This window comes from Danio rerio, chromosome 18 (genome assembly GCF_049306965.1).
Source record: "Danio rerio strain Tuebingen ecotype United States chromosome 18, GRCz12tu, whole genome shotgun sequence".
Lineage (NCBI taxonomy): Eukaryota > Metazoa > Chordata > Actinopteri > Cypriniformes > Danionidae > Danio > Danio rerio.
In genome coordinates this window covers 39,520,960-39,545,000 of record NC_133193.1, presented here as the reverse complement: position 1 = coordinate 39,545,000, position 24,041 = coordinate 39,520,960, and the positions used below count along the sequence as shown (strand labels likewise).

At 35.5% G+C, this 24,041-nt stretch overlaps 1 protein-coding gene across 4 annotated transcripts in view; it reads right to left on the bottom strand.

Annotated features, from left to right (window-relative positions):
• The window catches only part of clasrp (CLK4-associating serine/arginine rich protein), a 30,045-nt gene extending 8,769 nt beyond the window's left edge, over positions 1-21,276 (bottom strand). For 2 of the 4 annotated variants that reach the window (XR_012393691.1, XR_012393690.1), the window contains exons 1-12: positions 21,168-21,276; positions 15,355-15,494; positions 15,169-15,266; positions 13,317-13,421; positions 7,871-7,950; positions 7,687-7,771; positions 6,247-6,386; positions 5,270-5,366; positions 5,044-5,122; positions 4,879-4,952; positions 4,743-4,784; positions 2,528-2,714 (exon numbers count right to left, since the gene is read on the bottom strand). Coding sequence is in view for 1 of the 4 variants with exons in the window: in NM_001044329.1 (NP_001037794.1) it covers positions 2,532-2,714; positions 4,743-4,784; positions 4,879-4,952; positions 5,044-5,122; positions 5,270-5,366; positions 6,247-6,386; positions 7,687-7,771; positions 7,871-7,950; positions 13,317-13,421; positions 15,169-15,266; positions 15,355-15,453 (1,082 nt within the window). In the remaining 3 variants the exon portion in view is untranslated. The remainder of the gene's footprint in view (positions 1-2,527; positions 2,715-4,742; positions 4,785-4,878; positions 4,953-5,043; positions 5,123-5,269; positions 5,367-6,246; positions 6,387-7,686; positions 7,772-7,870; positions 7,951-13,316; positions 13,422-15,168; positions 15,267-15,354; positions 15,495-21,167) is intronic. The other 2 variants (XR_225163.6, NM_001044329.1) reach the window with 2 other exon arrangements.
• Between the last annotated feature and the right edge of the window lie 2,765 nt (positions 21,277-24,041).

Here is a 24,041-nt window from a genome sequence, read left to right as displayed (position 1 = left end):
CCACTTAAAATGTTGACTACTGTATACATAGTAGAGATATGTTATGTAAATACTAGGGCTGGGCAAGTTATCACAATATCCGCAATTTGTATTGTACATTAACAGTTAAAAAAGTCTGTAACAGTTAAAAGTCTGTTACTTACTGTTTCTGAATACACAGAGACAAGCCATGAATCATGGTCACTTAATGCCCTGATCACAATGTATAACGGATCTTTTAAAGGGGTGGTCCAGAGTGTTTTTTTTAAGGCTTGGTTGTGTTCATAAGATGCAATTTGTGCTCATGCTTCATTTGTAAAAAATAATAAAATAAAAATACAAAAAATCATGTTATTTTTTCATATATCTTTTGATTATATACAGCTACTCACAAAACATGAAAACAAAAAAACAAAGGCCCGCCCAAGAGGCTCTGATTGGTCAGCTAAAAATGTTCTGTGATTAGTGATCGGCTCCATGTCACCAGGAAAAGTGTTGTGTGTATTCAACCATGCGCTTTTGCGCCGTGTAAAAAATGTCAGTCAGAGTAGCTGTTAGCCATATCAGTTTGTGCCCGAATCAGACAGAAAATGAAAAGGACACAGCTGAACCTCATGCTTGCTCCCTAAAATAAAATCTCTCATATTTATTCAGGTTATAAGCATGTGCAAGTAAGATGAAATGTATCTTTTGTGAGTTTGTTGTTAGAGATGTTGAACGCAGGGAAAGCTGCAGTGTAGACAGATACTGCAGCGCAGGAGAAGATTGTGGGTGTTTACAGCAGTTTGACTGATAGCGTTAATGATAGACACTATGCATGTAATTGATCAATTTTAACAAATGAAACACAGGTTGTGACTTACAATAAACAGCTTTGTCTATTATGGTTGGAGTTGCTCCCTTTTTGAGGAGTTTTCAGCCGAATCCAGCACTGAACAGAGAGATTCTGGAAGCTGTCCTTTGTCAAATGCTAACTATATATTTATTATTATTCTCTTGAACATGATTCAAAATAAACTTTGAGCACGTCTCTCTTTGTGTTGTATCCTTTGGATTCCCAAATACAAAAACAGAAGAAGCTCTGTGGAAATAGCAGCATTTGGATCCCATTTTAGCGTCCTCTGCTTGACATTACAGTGCCTCTGGCCACATCCCTTCGCAGTGCACAAGTTTTAACATTGTTTTACATATGTTGCTCAGCGACATGGACACCTCCAAATGGTGTTAAAAGTGTCACAAACTGTAATTAAAAGGTATAATTCACCCAAAAATGTAATTTCTGTCTTCATGTAATGATGTATTCGTGGCCGCAAAAATCATTTGTGACGTGAGCTGTTGACCGTGAGAGGGCGGGTGCACACCCTAGTTAATAGATAGATAGATAGATGCACGCGCATCAACTTTAGAGAACAGAACCTGCATAGGCTGGGAATAACAGGTAATAAAGTTGTAAATAACAGTCAGTTATTTTAGCAATTCAGTTGGCACAGAGTGATCGTTTGGGAGCCGCACGGGAAGTATGAACAGCATTTAGCAGTGAAAATGAAACCGAAAGCTGAGTAATTTTAGAATAATGATTACAGCATGCATTTAATGTTTTTCTTTCATAGCGAACACAAAGTGTTGTGCATGAGAATAAATGTTTAACTCACTAAAACTACTCTAGCCTATATAATGGAATCTAATAATGACAAATGCCTGATTTTACCAGTGAATATGTGGTCTAATACTGTTCTCAACAACAGATAGCAAACATATGACTCAAACATAATAATTCAATGTCAGAATTAGTTGTATTCTGATGTCATCACTGTACTGTGCATTAATGACCGGGACAAATTTAAAGTCTGTTCAAGTCCACCATTCAAAGTCTATTCAAAATGTAGCATTTTAACCAACAGTAGATCTACACATAATAATATTATTTTTGTTTTACCATATATTATATTATAATAATAATATTAGGCAACTCATATTAACCTTTATTTTACATCTACAGAATCGTGAGAAAAAATTTTGATTTTGATTTTAAGCAAAAAAATAAAAAATAAATCGTGATTCTCATTTTAGCTAGAATCGTGCATCTCTACTTTTGAGTGTGTAAGTGCTTAAGTACATAGTGCGTGAGTGCAAAGTGTATAGTGTGCCATTTGAGACGCAGCTAATGTCTACCTTTGCATTGAACTTTGAGCGCATAACATTCAGAGATGTTGTTTATGTTCACAAAGCTACATTACACAACTAAAAATTTAAATATGATATTGTAGTGGACCACCCCTTTAATATATAATGGAAATAATGCTCTAACAGAGCAACTTATTTGTTCAAAGTATTGGCAAGCCAAATGTCATTGCACTTTTTGTTGCCCAGCAATAGTAAATAAAAATTTATTTTTTACATGATTAACTTATTAAAAGCACTAAATCACTAATGAACCTTTTGTCATTTGGTAATCACGCAGGCTACATGCTAACACAATTGAATGTGCTTATAAATAAATGGAGGGAAAAAGCCACTAAGGAACCAGATAGTAGAAAGGGGAAGTTACCGACCGGGAGCCCCTGCTATGACCTGCGCTGTTGGAGGTGCTGTGGCTTGATGCCGCTGCAGGTGGGGCTGCTGTGGCAGTGGCTCCCTCTTCATCACTGCCCCCAAAGCTTGTGATGAAGGTGATCTTATCATTGCCTGGAGTTCGGGAACGAGAGCGTGACTCTGAACTTGAGTCCGACTCTGGCCTGCGACAGGAGAGAGAGAAATGAGTGTCATTAGAAACATTAATATTTATATATATGATGCACGTGACTTTTCAAAAGTATGGGGTTGGGCTGCAAAATATTGGAAAAATTACACTTTGCAATTTTTTTTATTCTGCGATATATATTGCGATATGAATACAATTTCACTAGATGAGTATGTTTGTAAAGAATCTATAATTTTTTATTGATTGAGAAGATTCTGTATAAAGTGCATACGATATAATAAACTATCCACAAGTATAGATAAATTTATCAAATAAAAATATGCTATTTAAATAAACAGTTTTATTGTTTTTCAAAGAGTCCAAATGTATTCAAGTATGCAGTAATGAAAAATCAAATGTAAAATAATACTGCATAGTTTTCATTTTTATAAATAATAAATAAAATTAATTGTTATTAACTGTTCAAAGTGACAAACAGTACATTTTCTTATGCCTGAATGCTTTTAAAGCCCTCACACAGTCTCAGGCCTCAAAAAACTCTAGCAAAATAATCAATTTCAATCTAGATTCTACATTGCGTATACTCGTGATGTGACAATTGCGAATGATCTCATTGCAAAATCGATGCTGAAACGATATTGTGCAGCCCTAGTATGGAGACATTACAATTTTCAGTGTCAACTACATAATTGAAACAGAAATAATATTTAGTTCTATGTTCTAATACTTAAGTATAAATGAAAGAAATTAGAAAAAAAAGCAAAAAAACAAAACAAAAACTGAAACATAGTATTGCGCACGTTTATTTACACTGAAACTACCAGAATTCATGATCTTCATTGCTCAATATGATCTTTAGACTATTTGTGTCACATCATATTTACAGTTGTAGCTTCTATTGAGATCTTTTATAGAGTCACCACCCTAAAAAAAATATATTTTTTGTTAATAAAGCCCAAATTATTTACTTGTTCTTAGACTGCCCCCGAAGATGCGTACCTCACTTTGTACAGAAAGTGGAAAAGTAGATTTTTCATCACGATAAAAATGTTGTTTTAAAACACTTAAAGTACAAAATAATGTTTTTGCTCTCAGAAAGTTGTTTTTGTTAGTAGAAAGTTGCTAGGCACAATAGAGGCACACATATTTAAAGGCACAGGAAAAGGTAGCGGACACTAAAATGCATGGTCAATTTGATCATTATGGCTTTTCAAAGTAAAAACACATTTTTTGTGTTTAAATAATATTAGAATAAACTATACACACATTTACTAAAAAAAGTCAGGACACTATAAATGTTATTTGAACTAAGCTATAAAATAAAAGCTCTTCAAAATGGTCAAAATGACTGCCTCAGTAATTCTAGTGTTAAGGCTGCACAATATATCAACTGCTATTGTGCTGTGGCTTACTGTTATTTCTATTACATATGAGTTTTAGAGTAAAATCAGTAATAACAGTAACAAGTAATAATGTTTAATGAATACTGTTGCATATATAAATTTAGCATAAGGTACAAATTAAACTGACATGGGTCAATTAATACAAACTTTAATTCTGGCCATTTATTGGTCATCAGTAGGCCCACACTGAATCTGCAGATTTTAACAGATGTTTAGCCCATAGTTGAGTCTATTTATTTACTTAAGTAAATTTGTGTAAATTTATATTTATTCACCTTTTAAATTAATTTCAGTAACATAATTGCGTAATATGAAAATGTTTAATTGACTAATTTACAATTCAGTTTGTAAAGTAGTATCGTCTGCCTTTTATTAGATTATATTATAAAAGACTTTGTTAACCAAATAAGTGGATCTAATTGAATTTGAATTGTAAAAATGTAATAAGTAAAATGTATTTTTTTTTATTTCATATATAAAGATTTTGGTCACAATACTCCCAAAATCATTCTGCATAAATCTGCAGATATATATATATATAAAATCAGCACATTATTATCATTCAAACCCTTTCTATAGCTGCATACTGAATTATAATTAATGGATTTAAAGTCAAACATTATTCCATTATTCAAAATGTGTGCAAATGGTTCACTTGCCGTTTGTAGGGGTCATATGTAGGACTGTCTCTTCTGGCATAGCTGTTTTGAAAATTCAAATATTAATTTCAGTGAATGTACTACTAAGAATTAAGACTATTATATTAAAGTATGAATGTTAGTGTTGATCTGTTACCTGGGTGGGCTGATCTGCCTGCCTTTCATATACTTCTCTCTGAACTCTCTTCGTTGTCTGCGAGACCGCCGGCCCTGAAGGAAACACAACAACACATTACCAACACAAATATTGACAGACATCTTAAATGAGAAGCAAGACCAATTAAAAATTGTCAGTTCATACAGAGTACATGGCCTTCTCTGCCTCCAGTGCTTTAGCGTGTTTAATGGCCTCCACTTCCTCCTTGTCTTTCCTCAACATCCTGTCACAAACATCAAATTTAAAGTACACATACAATTTTTGGAAAAATTACAAGATCATGTTTTATTCGGTAATAAGTATAATATGCTCAAACAGCAAACTTCTAAATTGAATATCAGTGGTTTAGCTAAAGAATGAGTAAACGAACCAAACAAAGTCTCCGTCTGCCATGCCGTAAGTGGTGGCCATCTTGTTAATCTCCAACACCTGTTCAGGGCTCAGTTCATCTACGTCCACCTCAACATCTACAACATGGTAAAGCATTAACACATTAGTTTTAAAGGGCTTACCTTCTACATTTAAGTAAATCACATATTTAAAGTGTTTCTATATTTCTATAGTTATATGGTTCAAAACATATTTTACACCGTATTTGTTTCTTTTTGGCAGGGTAAGTGAAAAATCCAAAAAACGAAAAATACGACATGCATAAACATTGTAATCGAATTTGATGCTGTGGTAATATTTCTCTGTTGCATCCAGTTTCAATATATTTGAAGGTACTGCAGAATTCCAGTATTGTGACAACACTATTAAGTTAAGCAAATTAATTATTCAAACACAAAGTCTATTGCTGTGTTCACACCAGATGCGGAACCCGCGGATAAATCACACTATTAGCGTGTAAATTGCCGCGTAAACATTTGAGTTCATTCATGCGTCAAATTCACTTCAGAACAGATGCAGATTCATGTGATGGGCAGGGCTTCTGTCTGCTCGGTGACTCTATCTTCGTTGCTAAAAGGCTAACATGGATTTTATTAAGAAAATTACAGTGTTTATGTGCTTTATGAAGGCTAAAAAACAGCATCGATGAACTGTTGTCGGTATCAGCTAGAGGAATTCCCCCGGGACACTAGCAACAGGCGCTACGTCATAATCACGCCCCCACAAGAGCAAGCTCCTGATTGCTTAACGGGGTGCGAATGTCTGCTGAAGTTCAGATTATGCAAAACGTGCATCAAACGCATATTTGTGCATTTGTGCAGCTCCATTCGTGCCACGCCATTCGCGCATATCGTGCAGCAAGATGTCTATTCGCACATTTACATTGACTCAACATGTAAAATATTTGCGCTTGACACTACTTCCGCATCTGGTGTGAACACAGCTTTAGAGACGTACCGATGTCAGGGATGATTTCGTCTTCCTCAGACTCGCTGTTTTCCGAATCCTCCTCAGTTCCCTTCTTTGATTGTTCATCTTGTTCAGTCACTGTGCTGTCCTCATACGTATAACCAATCTGAGCTTTCTTCTCAGCGAGTCTATCAGAGAAAAACCATAAGGTGTATCAGAATGTATTTAAAGGGTCACGAAACACCAAAACACATTTTTTGAGCTGTTGACAGTCGTATATGTGTCCCACACTGCTAAAAACACTATTAGGACACCTATATTTCACAAAAAAGTGTAAATTGGTTGTTTTTGCGTTATTTCAAGCAAATTTGTACTTCCTATTTGAAACGAATTTTTGAAGCTGCGTCACGGTCATGACATAATAGCGTGTATTCCAGCGTGCAGACTGGGCGTCTGTGCCTGAGAGAGTCTTATTATGTCTTACAGTGTGTTGCATTAATGCATGAGTAAGGCTTGGTTCAAACCAATCAGCGCGCTCTATCGTGCAACTTCATTAATATTCATTTGTGTCACCGTGTTTACACCACAAAGACGCCACGTTGTGTTGGCATAACAAGCGTGAAGTGTTGCTTTTATAGTTTGCTGCCGTTAAGTTTCGTTTTCATTTTCTCTCTGTGAGAGCTTATCTGGATCACGTGTGGATTAACAGTGTACGCGACGCTCGACAACAATAACTTACGTGTCTAAGGAGGTTTATTGTTTACCTGAGAGCTGTTCTCATCTGCAAACGCTGAAATCCGGATTCGCTTGTAACGTTAGTCTTCTCTCCATAAAGACGCGGCTCTAGTTGCTGTGGATTGTCCTGTCTCTACAGATTTGGTAAGTGAGCGACCAGTGCTCTTTGTTTATTCAGTTTGTTCGTATCGAATTAAGTTAACTATTGCACTGAGTGCAGAAATGTTAGCACCGCATTTAGTGACCGGAATAACACACGCGGCTTTCTGACGCTACCTGCCGTGTGCATCTAAGTTTCCGGGAAATGCGGAGTTTTTTTTTCTCTCATTCGCCGTGCGGTATCAAACATAGCATGAAAAATACACGCTTGCAGCAGTTCCTCGAATCAAATATCTCGTTTGTCGCGAGGGGCATGAATGAATTCCCTGAATGAAAGAGCCAAACTGCAGTTAAAGTCCAACATTTAATAATTCAGCAAATAATTCGACTACAGATGTCCATGTAGGTTAAACACCATCACTTTCTCCTGTCTGTGTGGGTGTGTATTTTGACTCTGAAACTCGTGCGTGCACAAATAGACACTCCCACACCATCCCACTTTAGTTCCTCCGACACTCCCCCCTAAACAGAGCTGGACACGCCCACTTTTCTGACTTTTTCCAAAGTAGAGGTGTGAAAACACCCAGCTAAAACGAGGGGGTTTCATGGCCCTTTAAGCATGTATGGTGTAACTAGTGATTTGGGAGATCCTACTTTTTCTTTTCATCCTCATTTGGCTTCTGTAGGCCACCGTAGAGTTCATCCACATAGATCTGGTACAAGCACTGTTCTTCAGAGACTATAAAGAGACAAGCATATTTTTGTGTATCAAAATCATACAGCCACATTACAAGGGTTAAAACTGCATCAAAGCAGAATGACACTGAACAACACTCACTGCAGGCAAAGTCGTTCTGCACCAGCCCTCTGTAGCGCTCATAATTGCACTTCCGCTCTTCTGATTCCTGCTCAGGGGTGCTGTGACAGAAACAATTAACTCATTTAAAAAAAATAATAATAATAAACAACCACAAGCTTGTTCTTCATACCTCACTTAAAAGATCAGAGATGATTTGACAACTCCTGGATCTTTTAATTGTGCTAACAGACCTCTAGTTTGGTTCTTTAATCAATTTGCAGATAAGATTCAAATAACTAGACAAATTGATCAGAGATTGCTGCATGAGTTCATGTTTGTTGATTAAAAATACAGCGATTGGCTGGCAGCAAGACAACAGCATTATGACTTTGCTTAATTAATAACCAATGTGCGATATGTACATCTTTAAAGGGCACCTAGGTTACCCCTTTTTTCAGATTTAATATAAGTCTTTTCCATCTCTAGAATGTGTATATAAAGTTTCAGCTCAAAACACCCATTAGATTTTTTCAATATACCTTTTACAAGATCTTGTTTTATACACATTTTCACCAGGGGGTGGTTTTTTCGTACTGCGCCTTTAAGACGAGTCTTCCCCGCCTACTGTTTTTACGTGCCTTCCCACGTGCTTTAATCTCCTCCCTCGGCTGCGTCAGACAACAGACAGACTTAAAGGAAGAAGGTCTAACGTAGCGTTTGTGAGAAATACTACAAAAAGAACTTTACTAATCAGTATTTGTTGTGAAGTTGCATTGATGAGTCACATGCAATATCGTTACAAAGTTCACACACGCACACAGACAGGCAGACAGAAAGAGCGCTTAGCTTTGCACTATTTTTGCACTCAAATGTAACAGGATACAGGCTAACCTCCACTGCTGTGTGGATTTCTGTTATGTTATTGTACAAAATAAACCTGATTTAACGTCCAAAAAAAACAGGATTGAAGCATCTTCTTTTATACATTAATTGTTCTGACACGCGGCTGTGCTGATGAAGTAAAGCTGAAGTAAATCGCTGTACTTTCTTACACACGTGCACTTTTAAAACACTTTAAACATATGAAACTTGCTCTTAATCGCATTTGATGATGATTGCTGATCCTAGCGAACAGAACAGTACTTTTATTCCCGGTTGCTTTGCGTATGTCTGGTCTTGTTGACATATACACATGACTACCGGGACATGTTAATGTGCGCAGCTGTCAATCAATTCGGTGGGCGGAGGGACCGCACTCCTACGTAAAGTTGCGGTCGGTCTGAAAACCGCTCCAATTGGTCCACCGTTTTAATGTTGTTAAATAAAAAAAAATTAAAAAACCTGGGTGTGTTTATATCACCCCAATATGATGGTCTATACACTATACAGATATGTTTGTCCAAATAGCTTGAAAAGTAGATTTTTCACCATAGGTGCCCTTTAAGACTTTTTCTTTAAAATCGGATTTCTTTAAAAATAAGCTATCTTCACTGCATGTCAGATATACGATGTGAAGTGGGTCTCAGATCGGACAAGAAGCACTGCAATAAATTCCATTTCCCCCATCATGTCTTTAAATCTGAGTTTACTTTACCCCAGTATTTTCAATGGAATTTTTGCGCAAGCCTGTTGCTACTGACGGGCGCTAGTGGTTACATGGTCTTACACCTATTTTTACGCTTGAACAACTAAAAGAATGCTTAAGTCTATTTAACTGAATGTATTGTCATTACAACACTGATGCTGTAAAAACAACCTAGTGTAATTGAAAAGTCTCATTAAGCATTCAATGGCTTTAACAATCTAGCTGAGCATAGAGCACATTATTAACCATTACACAAAAGTTCCAGCTGATGAAACAGTTTGTAGGGTTGCTGATGAAATAGTGATAAGTAGGGTTGGGTGCTGCGACGAGAACGTAAGAAGCATCAAGGGATGCATCGAAGGCAAACATAAGTATGCTTTGTGTTACACCATCTCTAAATATTTAATTCTAAACAGCTTTGAGGGATACGGACACCACTAGCGATGTCCGGCGTTTGTTCTTGTTGCTTATAGAAGGCAAAGCGCACGCAGTATGGCGCATGCGGTGAGCGACTCCCTTCATCAACACGCATGATCACATTAATCTAAATTGCTTAAACTTAGCATTCTAAAAGTATGGCAGTATTTTACAAGCAAGAATTCTGACACACCAACATGCAGTAGATGCTTTACAAAAGTTGCATGTAAGAGGGGAAACATGTCAGACTTATAAAATTTGAGGGCTCATGGAATCAACTTAAAGGTGAGGAAATGACTGTCTTTGCATTATCTGGCACTTTCAGTCAGTATGTTTACATGGACACCAATGCTCCAATTTTAATATAATTAAGACAATACTCTGATCAAGAGTCTACCACGTAAACAGTGATTTGTGATTATCTTAAAGGACTACAGACACAAACTGCGGAGGAAACATTTATAAGCTGGTGACACAATGACGTTACTGGATCTATGTGCTATAACATGTAACTGGGAATCCTGAGTGTAATATTTAAAAAGCAACTCATGTTAACACCTGAATCATATTATTGTCTCATTCAGATTAAGGCAAATCATTAGATCACTGATGTCCATGTAATAGTAGTCACAAGCCCCAAACCCCCCCAAAAAAGTGTTCCCTAATTTTGATGACAGCCTTTTCACAGGTTAGTAGAAAGCTAATGTAATGTTAATAGCATAATGCAAACCTTGCATTCATGCTAACAAACAGATGATCAAAATAAATATATCAATGCAATTCAAATGTATAAAATATGAATTCATGTTTACTTTAAACTTATTATAAATAAATATTTTTATTTTTCAATTATAATGATTAAAATATTTTGTTTTTGTTATAAAAGTATAAATTTTGTGCCGGTATTGAAATCAACCCAAACGATATCCAACCCTAGTGATAAACAATAACTTTTCACCACTTAAAGTACTTGTACAGGTTTATACGTTTGTTTTTCAAGAGTATTGTCTTTAGCAATTCATTTCATTTTAACTGTAGAGTTCATTAATCTCCTAGTATAAGGAATAACTATTTAAATATATATATATTTTTTAATAATTCTTCTGAGATTTGAGAAGTGCATCTCAACCTGCATACTCAAATTCAAATTGACGACTAAATAGAATGTATATAATTATTTCTTAACAAATAAAGAGTACACACAGGAATCAGAGTAAAATTAAATACATTTTAAGACCTTTTTAAGACTTTTCATACATTTTAAGACCTTAAAACCACTTTAAGTTTCAACCAGAAACACTGGCGAGATTTTAACTTACAGTATATTTACTAAATATTAATGTAAGGAACTAATCCAAAAATAAATCATTATTCAAAACTACAAAATTGTTTAGAAAATAATTTTAACACTTTAATTGCTAAGTTCACATATGATGTCACCGATTTGGTGAAAAAAAAACACAAAATTACGATTAGTAAAAACATTGGCTTTGATGCAGTTACATTTTCATTTAATGAAAAATACACGGTCAGTTTTTATTTAATCCATGTAGTTCTGAGAGCCGCATATTTTGAATTTGTCAGACACATTAAGGTAAGTGTGTATAGGTCTCTCTCTCTCTCTCTTACACACTCACAGACACACATACACACTTTAAATGTTGTTATACTTTATATAAAATCCAGAAACTATGCTTTTTAACCTTTATCTGAAGGACTAATGGTGCCAATGGATCAACAGTAAAAATTACAAATCAAATGTTACCTCTTTCCAACAGGGAAAACCTCCAATAATTAAAAAAAAAAAAACACCTGATTATATGTTGTCATGGTTTTGCAGTCAAAAAATGTGATTATAATGGAAGTCAAAAGGGCAAAAACAGCCACGAACAGTAAATTAGCAAGATTTTTTTATCAATCAAAAACAATGCAAACAATGCAACAAAGGCAATGTTGTTTCACATGTCCAAGACTGTGGTTAAAACAAAATAAAAAAATAAAATTCAGTCCAACATTACTTTTTATATTGTAAATACATAATTTTGTGTTTTTTTTTCACCAAATCAGTGACATCATTTATGAATTTGGCAATTAAAGATGTAAAATCTTGTAATTGTCTAAGCAATTTAGTAATCTGGACTAAGGTTAACAGATTTATGCAAAGGAATTGAAAAAAATATGAATGTGATGCCTTTTTACAGAGGTTTCATTCAGTGGATTTTTTCATCCCGATAATAAACAAAGGGTAAAACATTTGACCAGAGTGTATCCTTGGGTTCTTAAAATTTTTAAAGAATCTTCTCAAAATATCTGTCAAATTGAGATTTGTCACCAAAAATCATTCTGCTAGCTGAAACAGAAAAAGTTATGGGCAAATTAAGACTCAAAATCACTCCAGCGTGCATCAAAACATCCCCAACTGTACATAAGAGTTAAACGAAACAATCAAATCCAGCTTACTGAATAATCCACATATGAGGAACGAACCAAAGTTTTGCCCAATGTCATCGAAATGTCCTTTAATCTCTAGTGGTGTTCAGTCATTTTAGACCAAACAAAATGCTTTGAACCAAAATGGTGCAAACAGAAACACAAACACCAGTATTTTCCATAATTTAATATTTGTAAATAATAAATAATATAATATAACACATAATATATTTTTCATTCCTTTGACTATTCTGGATACTAATAAAAGTTAAGAAATTGATCTCGAGTGAGGGGACCTGAATCAAATGTTAATAATAATTATTTTTCAAATATTTATTGTTTTCCCAGTGTTGAGTTGCGGCTGGAAAGGTACCCCTGATTAATAAAGGGCCAATGCCGAAAAGAAAATGAATAAATTAAATATTTAATGTCTTATTTCAACAATGCATATTTGACATTGTTCTACTGTTTGCCAGCTGACTTACTTTCTGGAAATTCTGATTCCAGAATCTAATATTCTGGATTCCAGTCCAAAATCTAATAGCAATCTGCCTGCCAAGAGAAGCACATTTGTTTTCATTTTGACTGTTAATCAAAATGAACTGAAATAACTAATAAATGTTTTCTGTCTTAAATGAAAGATTGATTTGATTATATAGTCCTATTAAAATATCAAAGAATAAAAAAATACTGAAAATTTACATGAATTTCATTAAATAAAAAATAAAACTTCTGTCTACTGTCTGTTTCAAATGTAGAGTACAACAAGTGTCATCCCTAAGTTTATAAAACCCTGGACCAGACAGGGAGTTAAATCATGCCACCACTTAGTAAAGGTAGCATCCTTTACAATTCCTTGCCTATTCAAGTCTATTTAGTTCATTGTCTATTATCAGATGCATTAATCAAAATTAGAAGTTTATTCACCAACTGTTCAACAACTGTCCAACAAGCATACACACAAGACATTTAACATAGTTTTCAATACCTCTAGGTACATACACACATGCATGACAGAATGGATATTTGAATAAGTGTAATTTAGTAACTCACGTAGTGCTAAGGATGGGTAGAGGCGTATAAGTAGGGATGTAGTCCAGGTGAGCTCTGACATCAAACCTGTCAATCATGTTGTTGGTATCTCCTTGCCAAGGCATCCTGTTAAGACAGAACAAAGTTGATAGTTTTCTAAAAAGTGCTTGTGCAAGAACAATAAGCATTTATGCAATCTCATCTGTATGATAGTTGGTGCAATTAAATACAGAATTGATTTTAAAATTGTATTATTTGTTTACAAAGCCGTCAAAAATCTTGCTCTTCAGTAACTTACTGGCTTGCTCTGTCCAAAAACCCCCTCTTGTTCATTGAGATCTTTTTATTTTAATTTACTCACCATGCCTAGAACATGCCTTAAAAAACGAGGTAATCGAGCGTTTGCTGTTGCTGATCCTAAACTCTGGAACACTCTACCAATCCACATTAGACTTTTCTCCATTTCTGTGTTTAAAGGGTCACGAAACACCAAAACACATTTTTTGAGCTGTTGACAGTCGTATATGTGTCCCACACTGCTATAAACACTATTAGGACACCTATAGTTCACTAAAAAGTGTAAATTGGTTGTTTTTGTGTTATTTCAAGCAAATTCGTTCTTCCGGTTTGAAACGAATTTTTGAAGCTGCGTCACGGTCATGACATAATAGCGTTGTATTCCAGCGTGCAGACTGGGCGTCTGTGCCAGAGTGAGTCTTATTACGTCTTACAGTGCGATGCATTAATGCATGAGTAAGGCTTGGTTCAAACCAATCAGCGTGCTCTATTGTGCAACTTCATTAATATTTATTAGTGTCACAGTGTTTTCACGACAGAGACGCCACGTTGTATTGGCAAAACAAGCGTGAAGTGTTGCTTTTATAGTTTGCTACCGTTAAGTTTTCATTTTCTCTCTGTGAGAGCGCAGCTGGCGTCACGTGTGGATTAACAGTGTACGCGACGCTCGACAACAATAACTTACGCGTCTAAGGAGGTTTATTGTTTACCTGAGAGCTGTTCTCATCTGCAAACGCTGAGATCTGGATTCGCTTGTAGTCTTCTCTTCATAAAGACGCGGCTCTAGTTACTGGTGATTGTCCTGTCTCTACAGATTTGGTAAGTGAGCGACCAGTACTCTTTGTTTATTCAGTTTGCTCGTATCGAACTAAGTTAACTATTGCACCGAGTCACCGAGTGTAAACACGTTAGCGTCACAACCAAACTTTAACCTCGTGTAGGGTTTTTACCGCATTTAGTGACCGGAATAACACACGCGGCTTTCTGACGCTACCTGCCGTGTGCATCTAAGTTTCCGGGAAATGCGGAGGTTTTTTTTCTCTCATTCACCGTGCGGTATCAAACATTGCATGAAAAATACACGCTTAGAGCAGTTCCTCAAATCAAATATCTCGTTTGTCGCGAGGGGCATGAATGAATTCTCTGAATGAAAGAGCCAACCTGCAGTTAAACGTCCACCATTTAATAATTTGGCAAATAATTCGACTACAGATGTCCATGTAGGTTAAACACCATCACTTTCTCCTGTCTGTGTATTTTGACTCTGAAACTCGCGCGTGCCCAAATAGACACTCCCACACCATCCCACTTTAGTTCCTCCGACACTCCCCCCTAAACAGAGCTGGACACGCCCACTTTTCTGACTTTTTCCAAAGTAGAGGTGTGAAAACACCCTGCTGAAACGAGGGGGTTTCATGGCCCTTTAAGTCCATGTTAAAGACCTATCTATTTTCCCTCCCTAAATGTTTCTTTTATATTCTGCTTTCTTCTCTGCCTTCAGTACTCCTTTATACAGCACTTTGGTCAACTTTGGTTTTTAAATGTGCTTTATAAATAGATATCGTCTGGTATTTACATGTTTATGGGACTCTCAGCTGCCAGGGCGACAGCTGAATCCAGGTGGATTTTGTAGGCTCTGCCATGAACTTGCAGGAACTGGGCTGGATCCTTTTTCTACACAGAAAAGAAAGTGTGTTTCTTCATTTATAAGCATCAGCCAGGCCAGGGTTAGACTGTTTTCAGTAAACAAAGCATGACTTACAATTTTTTCATAGTACTCTCTTCGCCTTTCCCCACGCCGTTTGTAGTCCACCATCATCCCTCGCAGTTTGCGTTCATGTTTGCGGGCCTCCTGCCACATGACGGCTCCGCTTGGGGTTGGGGCGCGTCGGGGCAGGGCTGCTGCAAGGGGACACAGAGAGTTCAGATTAGCTGACTACTAACAATAGACTTAATTAGACTGACAACAAACATACTACTCGGAACATATAATGCTACTCTAAGTCAAATCATCGCTACACTCAGAGAAAATAATATTTTTTATATAGAATGCAAATATACAATGCCTGTATGCATTTCTCACAAGTAATACAATAGCTGCAAACTACAATTGTTTACAAAACTACACTGTTAATATACAGGGGTTGGACAATAAAACCGAAACACTTTATGGCCAATTTAGTGTTGAAGGTTTCATGGCTAAATTTGAACAGCCTGGTGACCAATCTTCATTAATTGCCCATTCCACCAGTAATGCCGTGATCACACTGCAATTTGAGCCTGCAAAATTCTGTCATTCAGCGTAGGGCTGTACAATTAATCGACATTCAGTTTCAATATTGGCTTCTAACGTTTTTGAAGAAAATATTAATCAAGATAAATGATTAATGCATCATATACCGTCCCCTTTTCCAGTTGGATACATTTGTTGCTCTGCAAAGCTCAGTTTCACGTGAAAATTACTAAAAGCATGTTCTGTAATGTCACTTTTGCAGCATGGGATGTGCATCATTCATTGACGCACATTCGAATCATTCATGCTTTTAAAAGCACAAAAAAAGATGGCATGCTGTTGTGTGTGCACCAAGTGTGCCGCAAGCCTACGTTTGAGTGAAGGTTTCGGCCGTTAGATCGCCCCCTGGGGGCTGGCTGCAGTACAAGTCATAAAGCCCGCCTCCTCCGTGTTAATGAAGGAGACTTGAGCCCAAATAAAAAAAAATATTACACTTGCAATAAAATGTCCCGAAAGATAGTTCTGGTGGATTAAGGCACTGGTTATTGTGCTGAAATAGGTGCAGATCTTCATTTTTGTAAACAGTTTGTTTTTAGCAGTAATTTAATGCTGGGCGTGTCATCGTGATTGACAGCTGTGATTGACAGTTTCTCAAAGCAGCGCGTCTGAGCTTCGGCAGGAGACTGAAATGTTATTATTCGATTTCTGTGTTATTTTACCATGACAAAATGAGTTCAGCAGTAAACTATAGTTTCTGACATACATGATCCTAGTGGAACACTGTTTATTCGCTAAGTTCAGGGCTTTTTTCGGGCTTTATTAGTTTGCTGATACACGCCTAGCCACCCAGATAGCAAAACACAGTTCCGGCTAGATTCTCGCCTGCCAGACACTTATCTCTTAGAGCTCAGACTGACTAATGTTACCTCTGCTGGACCTACTCCGGATGCCTGGACTCACTACCCAATTCCAGCCCGAGTCAATCGAGCCAGATGCGGCGGCCGAGCGAGCAGGCGCTGCCGCATGCGAGCCGGAATCAGCCCGCGACGCCGCGAGTAAGTTATGCGCTGCGGCCTGGAGCTGGCGCGATTGAATATATAAAACCCTCATATTTGTTAACGTTATTACATCCATTTGTGTTGATATGACAGCAAACGCATGCTGAGAAGTTCGGGGGGCGTAGCTGATTTTACATAACGCGTTTGATTGGAAGCTCGACTCTGCTCATTTTCGCGGCTCCTCCTCTGGCTCCATCAGACAATCCTTCTGCGCATGTCTGGCTCCAATTTCAGCAGTCTTTTGCGACAGTTTGTGCCCGTCAAGCAGGCGTTTTGCCCTCAAGGCGTTCAATGGGAAAAAGGGCTGTCGCGTCGTCCATATTTTTTACAGTCATTGGTGTGCACGCGCTCAGCCTCAGAGATGAGCAGAGCACACATACTTCTAAAGTAATCTTAATGCTAGCGCTTTGTATGTCAAATACATGCAAATTTGTCAAAACGCAGTGTTTAGTGATTATTCATATTAATCCTTATTTATGTAATAAACAAACGAGTTGAGAATCAAAAGACATGTGAAAGTGAAACCATAACATAGAATCGCACTGCTCTTAAAGTGACGCGCAATATTCCTGCTGCCGACTGTTTCTATCATTAGTCAAACAACAAAGTATAAGTTATTTTTTCCTATAAGTTTTTTTACTTACAGTATAGATGCTTAAAGCTCAGTTTGTTTCATATTTTTAATCTATTGTATTAATTTCCCTTACCTTATTTACAGTGAGGACAATGATTGTATATATGCATGTATGCATGCATGTATATATATATATATATATATATATATATATATATATATATATATATATATCGTTGAAATCAGAATAATTAGCCCTCCGGAATTATTAGCAGCCCTTTATATTTTTTCCCCCAATTTCTGTTTAACGGAAGAATATTTTTTTTTACACATTTCTAAACATAATCGATTTAATAAAACATTTGTAAAGTGATTTCTTTACTATTGGCTATTAGGGTTGTAACGGTATGAATTTTTTTCATATTCGAATTGTTTTGACTGAACAAAGGTTTTATTTCAACAAACTTTTGAAAGAACCATTTTAATAGAGCTATAGAAGTCTTTTATAAAAATAAACTGAAAAATCTCCCTTTTTAATAAATTAAATTAGAAGGAATAAACAAGCAGGGTCTTTTAAGATTAGACAAAAATAAACTTAAACTGTCCTTCCTTATAAGCAGGATAAATGGGAGACCAAAAGTGCAATACCAAGTTTATGGCTGTAAACATGTATTTAAAGCGTTGTTTTTTTCAGTCTAGGTTGTGATGAAGAAATGTAAGCATGTTGAGATTTTCAGGACTTAATCTTGACCGCTGAGGTGAGAGAATGTGTCCACTTGTACAATGAACAAATAAAAAAATAATAAATAATGTGTCAAAGTCCAAATAAACATGGTGCAAATCTTCAGTAAAAAATAGATATAAATATTTACTATACTATAAATAGTTACATAACGAAACTAGATTCAATATGGAACATCCTTAGGTTTTATGTGCCAGCATGGATAAGGTTGTCTGTGGATATGGATTTGGATGTGGTTGTCTGCAATGCAGACAAACAGCTGCACCTTCATTTGTGTCTTTTGAAAACAAGCAGCAGTTCGTCTTTGCTGTGTCACTGTTTTGTCATGTTTCTGTGCTGCTGTGCATGCAAAAGTACTTAGTATGAGAATTATTTCTTTTGATAATTTTGATAATTTCTATTGATAATTTTGTTTTAAAAATATTTAAACCTGCTTTTATTCTAGCCAAATTAAAACAAATAACACCTTTTCCAGAAGAAAAAAAATATTATAGGAAATAATATATTAAATAATAATATTCCTAAATTTGTTTGGGAATATAATTTTGAAAAAATAAATAAATAAATAAATAAATATATATATATATATATATATATATATATATATATATATATATATATATATATATATATATCACAGGAGGGTAAATAATTATGACCAAAATAATCGTGATTATGATTTTTACCATAATCAAGAAGCCCTAATACAGTTCTGCAAAAAGGGAGAGGAATAAACAAGATAAGACTTTTAAAAGCTAGCGAATGGTTCATATTTTTCATTTCAGCCCAGAGAAATCATGTTTCGATCTTCTAATGCAGTCATGTGACGTGACTTCTCAGGTTAGAGTTCACCAAGCTTAAACTTTGCAAAGCAGCGAACCGCGAAACCTGTCACACAAGCTTCCGTTTCCAGCCTGTCGCATTCGCAGGCATATGAATGAAAGTCTACGTGGTGAAAAGTACAGTGTGACTGCGGCTTAAGAGAAGAGTGTGAAGGTTTGATTTAGCATAAAATATTGCAATGCACACAACATTATGGGTGACATATCAAGAGTTCAAAATTGTTTGTTGCACGTTTCCCTGACACCAAGTCTTTGTGATGTATTAAGAGCCACTTTAACCAGGATAATGGCAGCATACCATGAAAAAGGACAAACCACATCCAATAGGAGTAACGAACTATGCAAAAGGAAGCCCCAGCTGTCCAACTGCAGAATTAAATGTGCACCTTAACTCTACTGTTTTCAACAAAACTATTCGTAGGGAGCTCCACAGGGTTAATATACATGGCCGGGCTGCCATTTAAATCTCTTTGGCTCGAGACTTCCTGTCTCATTCACTTTTATTCATTTTTAGACGTTTAAATCAGATTGTGTAAGCAGCTTGGTGTTGCAAACTGATATTTTCTTATATTATTCAGCTTCGTCTGTTTGCAGAGCAAGCAGTTTGATCATTTTCTGTCATTTATTATTCCTAGTCATTTCCCCCATAGCCAACTGAATCTGAAGTTCTAAAACAATTGCAAAAACAAGCACACTTCCACATATTAGAATAAGGTCAATAGCCAAACTTCAGTTTGAATAGTGCCTTCAACAAAAATCTTAGGCTGCAGACAACATGAAACATGTATTGTACTCTGAGTCCACCTTTACTGTCTTTGCAACATTTGAGAGAGTTATGGCGTGGAGAAGCCCAAAGAAGCGCACCAACCACATTGCAGCATGACCAGAGTGAAGCATGGGGGTGGATCAGTGGTCTTGGCTGCAATATCTTGGATTTCCTTAGGTTTTAAACTTGTGCTAGATAGGCACGTCGTTACTAAAACATTCTGGAGGACCACGTGCACCCAATGGTACACTGAAGGCAATGTTGTGTATCAGAATAATAATGTACCAAATAAACACAGCAAAATTGGTGACAGAGTTGTTTGATGAACATGAAAGTGAAGTTGAACATCTCCCATGGCCTGCACAGTCAACAGAACTAAATGCTATTGAGCCACTTTGGGGTGTTTTGGAGGAGCGGGTCAGAAAACGTTTTCCTCCACTGGCTCCATGTAGTGACCTGACCACTATCCTGCAAGAATAGCTCAAAATCCCTCTGGCCACTGTGCAGGACTTGTATCTGTCATCCCCAAGATTAACTTATGTTGTATTGGCAGCAAAATGAGGTCCTATTACACCATACTAATGAATTAGTGTGGTCTAAAATCAAGCACTTCCGTTTTATTGTCCAACCCCTGTAGTTAACCAACTTTGTATCAATAAATAAAAGTGTGCATTAAAAAAGTGTGATTTAAACTTCATTTTGTTTGATTCGCTTTGTTACTAAACTAAATCATACAATATTTTCCATATGAACTCATTCTTTTGTGACAATACATACGATTTGACAGTTTATTTTAATAAATATCAATCATTCTTGTATATATATATATATATATATGCAGCTTTAGAGACAGTCTCAATACTCAATGTCAGTGTTTATTAGCACTTGATGGGAATGGTTATGTATAGCTCAGTTTAACCTCAAGTTTGACACGGCTACCTTATGCAAAAATAGGGTTGCGTTTGTTAACATTACCTAAACAGCGCAAATTATGCAATGATCATTGAAACATTGGGTCTTTTACATTTTAAACTAATCGGTTACAAAATAAAATAATGTTAATAGCCAATTAGCTAAAGCAGGGCATGCTAACTTTCCATAACCGTTAATTCCGTTAAATATTAATAGTGCGTTTATAATCACGCATCAAAGACTGTTGATCATTCGAGTCATGCAGCTCTAGTACAGTGTTAAAACATATAGCTCAGGTGCAAATAACATTAAATTTAATTTAATAAAAAATTACTGATGCTAACGCTAGCATGCTAGGGTATATTCTACAACTGATGTTAACAGCTGTCGATAAAGCGGTGGGATCACCACCAAAAAAACGTTAGCGATATAGATGTATAACAATTACCTGTTTATGTTTACACTTTAGGAAGTCGGGGTTTCTTAATGGAAAAACACACGCGTCGGTCACCCAGAGTGAAAAGGCCGCTAGTTTACATGCACGAACACACGCCTCCACGCGCACGCGCAGATCACATCACGTTGTGCTAAAGAAACTGGAGAAACCTCACTGTCCTGCAGGAGGCGCTATGGCTCCAAATCATTTATGTGGTTTAGTTGTGTAATCAGAGGTGGATTGGGGGTGTGAAACGTACTCAGAAACAGTCAGAGTGTAAATGGTATGCCACAGGTAACCTGGATTTAAACTAAAATATTAACGATACACATTTGTATCGTTACAAATAACCTGACCCATAACCTGTCTCAAGCCTGTTTGAGTTTCTTTGTTCTGCTGAACATAAGGGAAGTTATTTTGAGAAATGCTGAAATCTGGTAATCTTCCATAGTGTTTTTCCCCTAAACTGAGAGTTAATTGTTACTTTTTATAACATTCAAAACATCTCAAATAAATATATTTTTGAGTGAACTATTCCTATAAGTAGTTAAAAAAAGTGAAAGGGGGAAAAACAAGAGAGGCAATTCTTGTTTCATCAATTTGAAGTGATTTTATAAAAAAGGAAAAAACATCTCTCAGATGTATACATGTTTTGAAGTGTTTGATACATGCATTAAACAGACAAAAACATATTTAAGGTTTTTTTTTTCTTAGCAAAGTTTGATATGAAATTACTTGATTGTTTGTCACTTTCAAACTTGTATTGTCATGGCACTATCAGAATTATCAAATCACTTAATTAAACTTTGATTGTAGCATTTATATATATTTGCATTCTTCCAATACATCAAACAGACTGGTACACACACACACACACACACACACACACACACACACACACACACACACACACACACACACACACACACACACACACACATTTATTTATATATATATATATATATATATATATATATATATTTATATATATATATATACTGTTTAATTAAGAATTATTAGCCACACTTTGAATTTTTTTTCTTTTTTAAATACTTCCCAAATAATGTTTAACAGAGCAAGGAAATTTTCACAGTATGTCTGATAATATTTTTTCTTCTGGAGAAAGCCTTTTTATTTTATATTGCCAAGAATAAAAGCAGTTTTACAATTTTTAAAAAACATTTTAGGGACAAAATTATTAGCCCTTTAAGCAATTTTTTTTCTGATAATCTACAGAACAAACCATCATTATACAATAACTTGGCTAATTATCCTAATTTAGTTAAGCCTTAAAATGTCACTTTAAGCTGTATAGAAGTGTCTTTAAAAATATCTAGTCAAATATTATTTACTGTCATCATGACAAAGATAAAATAAATCAGCTATTAGAAATGAGTTATTAAAACTATTGTGTTTAGAAGTGTGTTGAAAAAAAATCTCCTCTCTCTTAAACAGAAATTGAGGAAAAAAATTAACGAGCGGCGAAGAATTCAGGCGGGCTAATAATTCAGGCAGGCTAATAAGTCTGACTTCGACTAAGCCAGACAAAATTTATTAGGCTTTTGGGAAGAAGATGACAAGTCAAACTTTTGAAAGCTGCTTTTTTATAATGGAAAGTTATAAGCTTCAATGCGGCATGAAAACAACTTCATTGTTTATTTAAAATTTAATTTCTATTAGATAGAAAAAATATAAAATGCATTTTGTTTTGTACTTTTTAATTAAAAAAAAACTGTAATAAGTAAGTTTAGGTTAAGTCTGCACCACTTTAGATGTAGTTTAGGATTTTAAGGTCAGACTTAAGAAAACAAATTATTTCAAAATGACATAGACACTTTCAAAAGCAAACATCTTAAAGTTATGCTCACTGTATTATTTATAAAGAAATTTTGTGTTTCTTCTAAACATCTAGACACTTAAAGTTAATGTAGATATACAAGGCAAAATCTAAAAAGCTAAATGTTATAATATGGACATGAAAGTGCTTTTATTTGAGTAACATTTCATTACCAAATAAATAACAGTACTTTATTTAAAACATATCAAACATTTCAAAATAATTTACCTGTGATATATGTAAAATAACAACAAACAAAAACAAATCACTCAATCATTATAAACATCAATAAAAATAAAACATTTTTGAATTTATTGTTCATAATTGTAATTATTATTATTAATTGGTACATTATATGGCAGCAACAATAAATCATCTTCATCTGAAAACTTTAATTTTGTTATAGCTATCCATTTCAAAACTCTTCAGGGATTAGATAATATTTTATCTGTTTTTTTATACATTTTTCAGTAGTTTGTATACGGATTATGGAAAACATAAGTGTACATGCTGGATTAAAACTGACAATTTAATAAATGTTTGCAATATGACAAAACAGCCACAAGGTGGGGCCGAGCACCTTGCCGCCAACGATTGACCGTAAATACACACACCGGGATTTTGCAGTTCAGCAATCCATCTAAACACATTCTATTGCTCATTTCAACATTATGTTCAATGTATTTAATAACCAAACTGCACGTTCATAGTCTATTTATCAGATCCTCTAAAACGTGATGTGTTGCAGAAAAAAAGTGTCCTTCAATCATTACTAAACATTATTTTTGTCCGAATTCACGTGTCAGTGGGTACAAGTGTTTAACTATGAGTGCTTTTCAATCCTTATAAAGCTCCATGAGCTACAGTAAATGTATGACAGATAAAAGCTACAAATGTGCAGTGTTTTGAGTCTCTAAGACCAGGACTGAAAACCTCTATTACACTTTAACGTTTAACGGTTTTCTTACTCATAAAAACTTGAAAAAAATAATCAGTCTAATTTTGCAGGATATTATTTGAATTTAAAAAATAAAGACACTTAAAATACC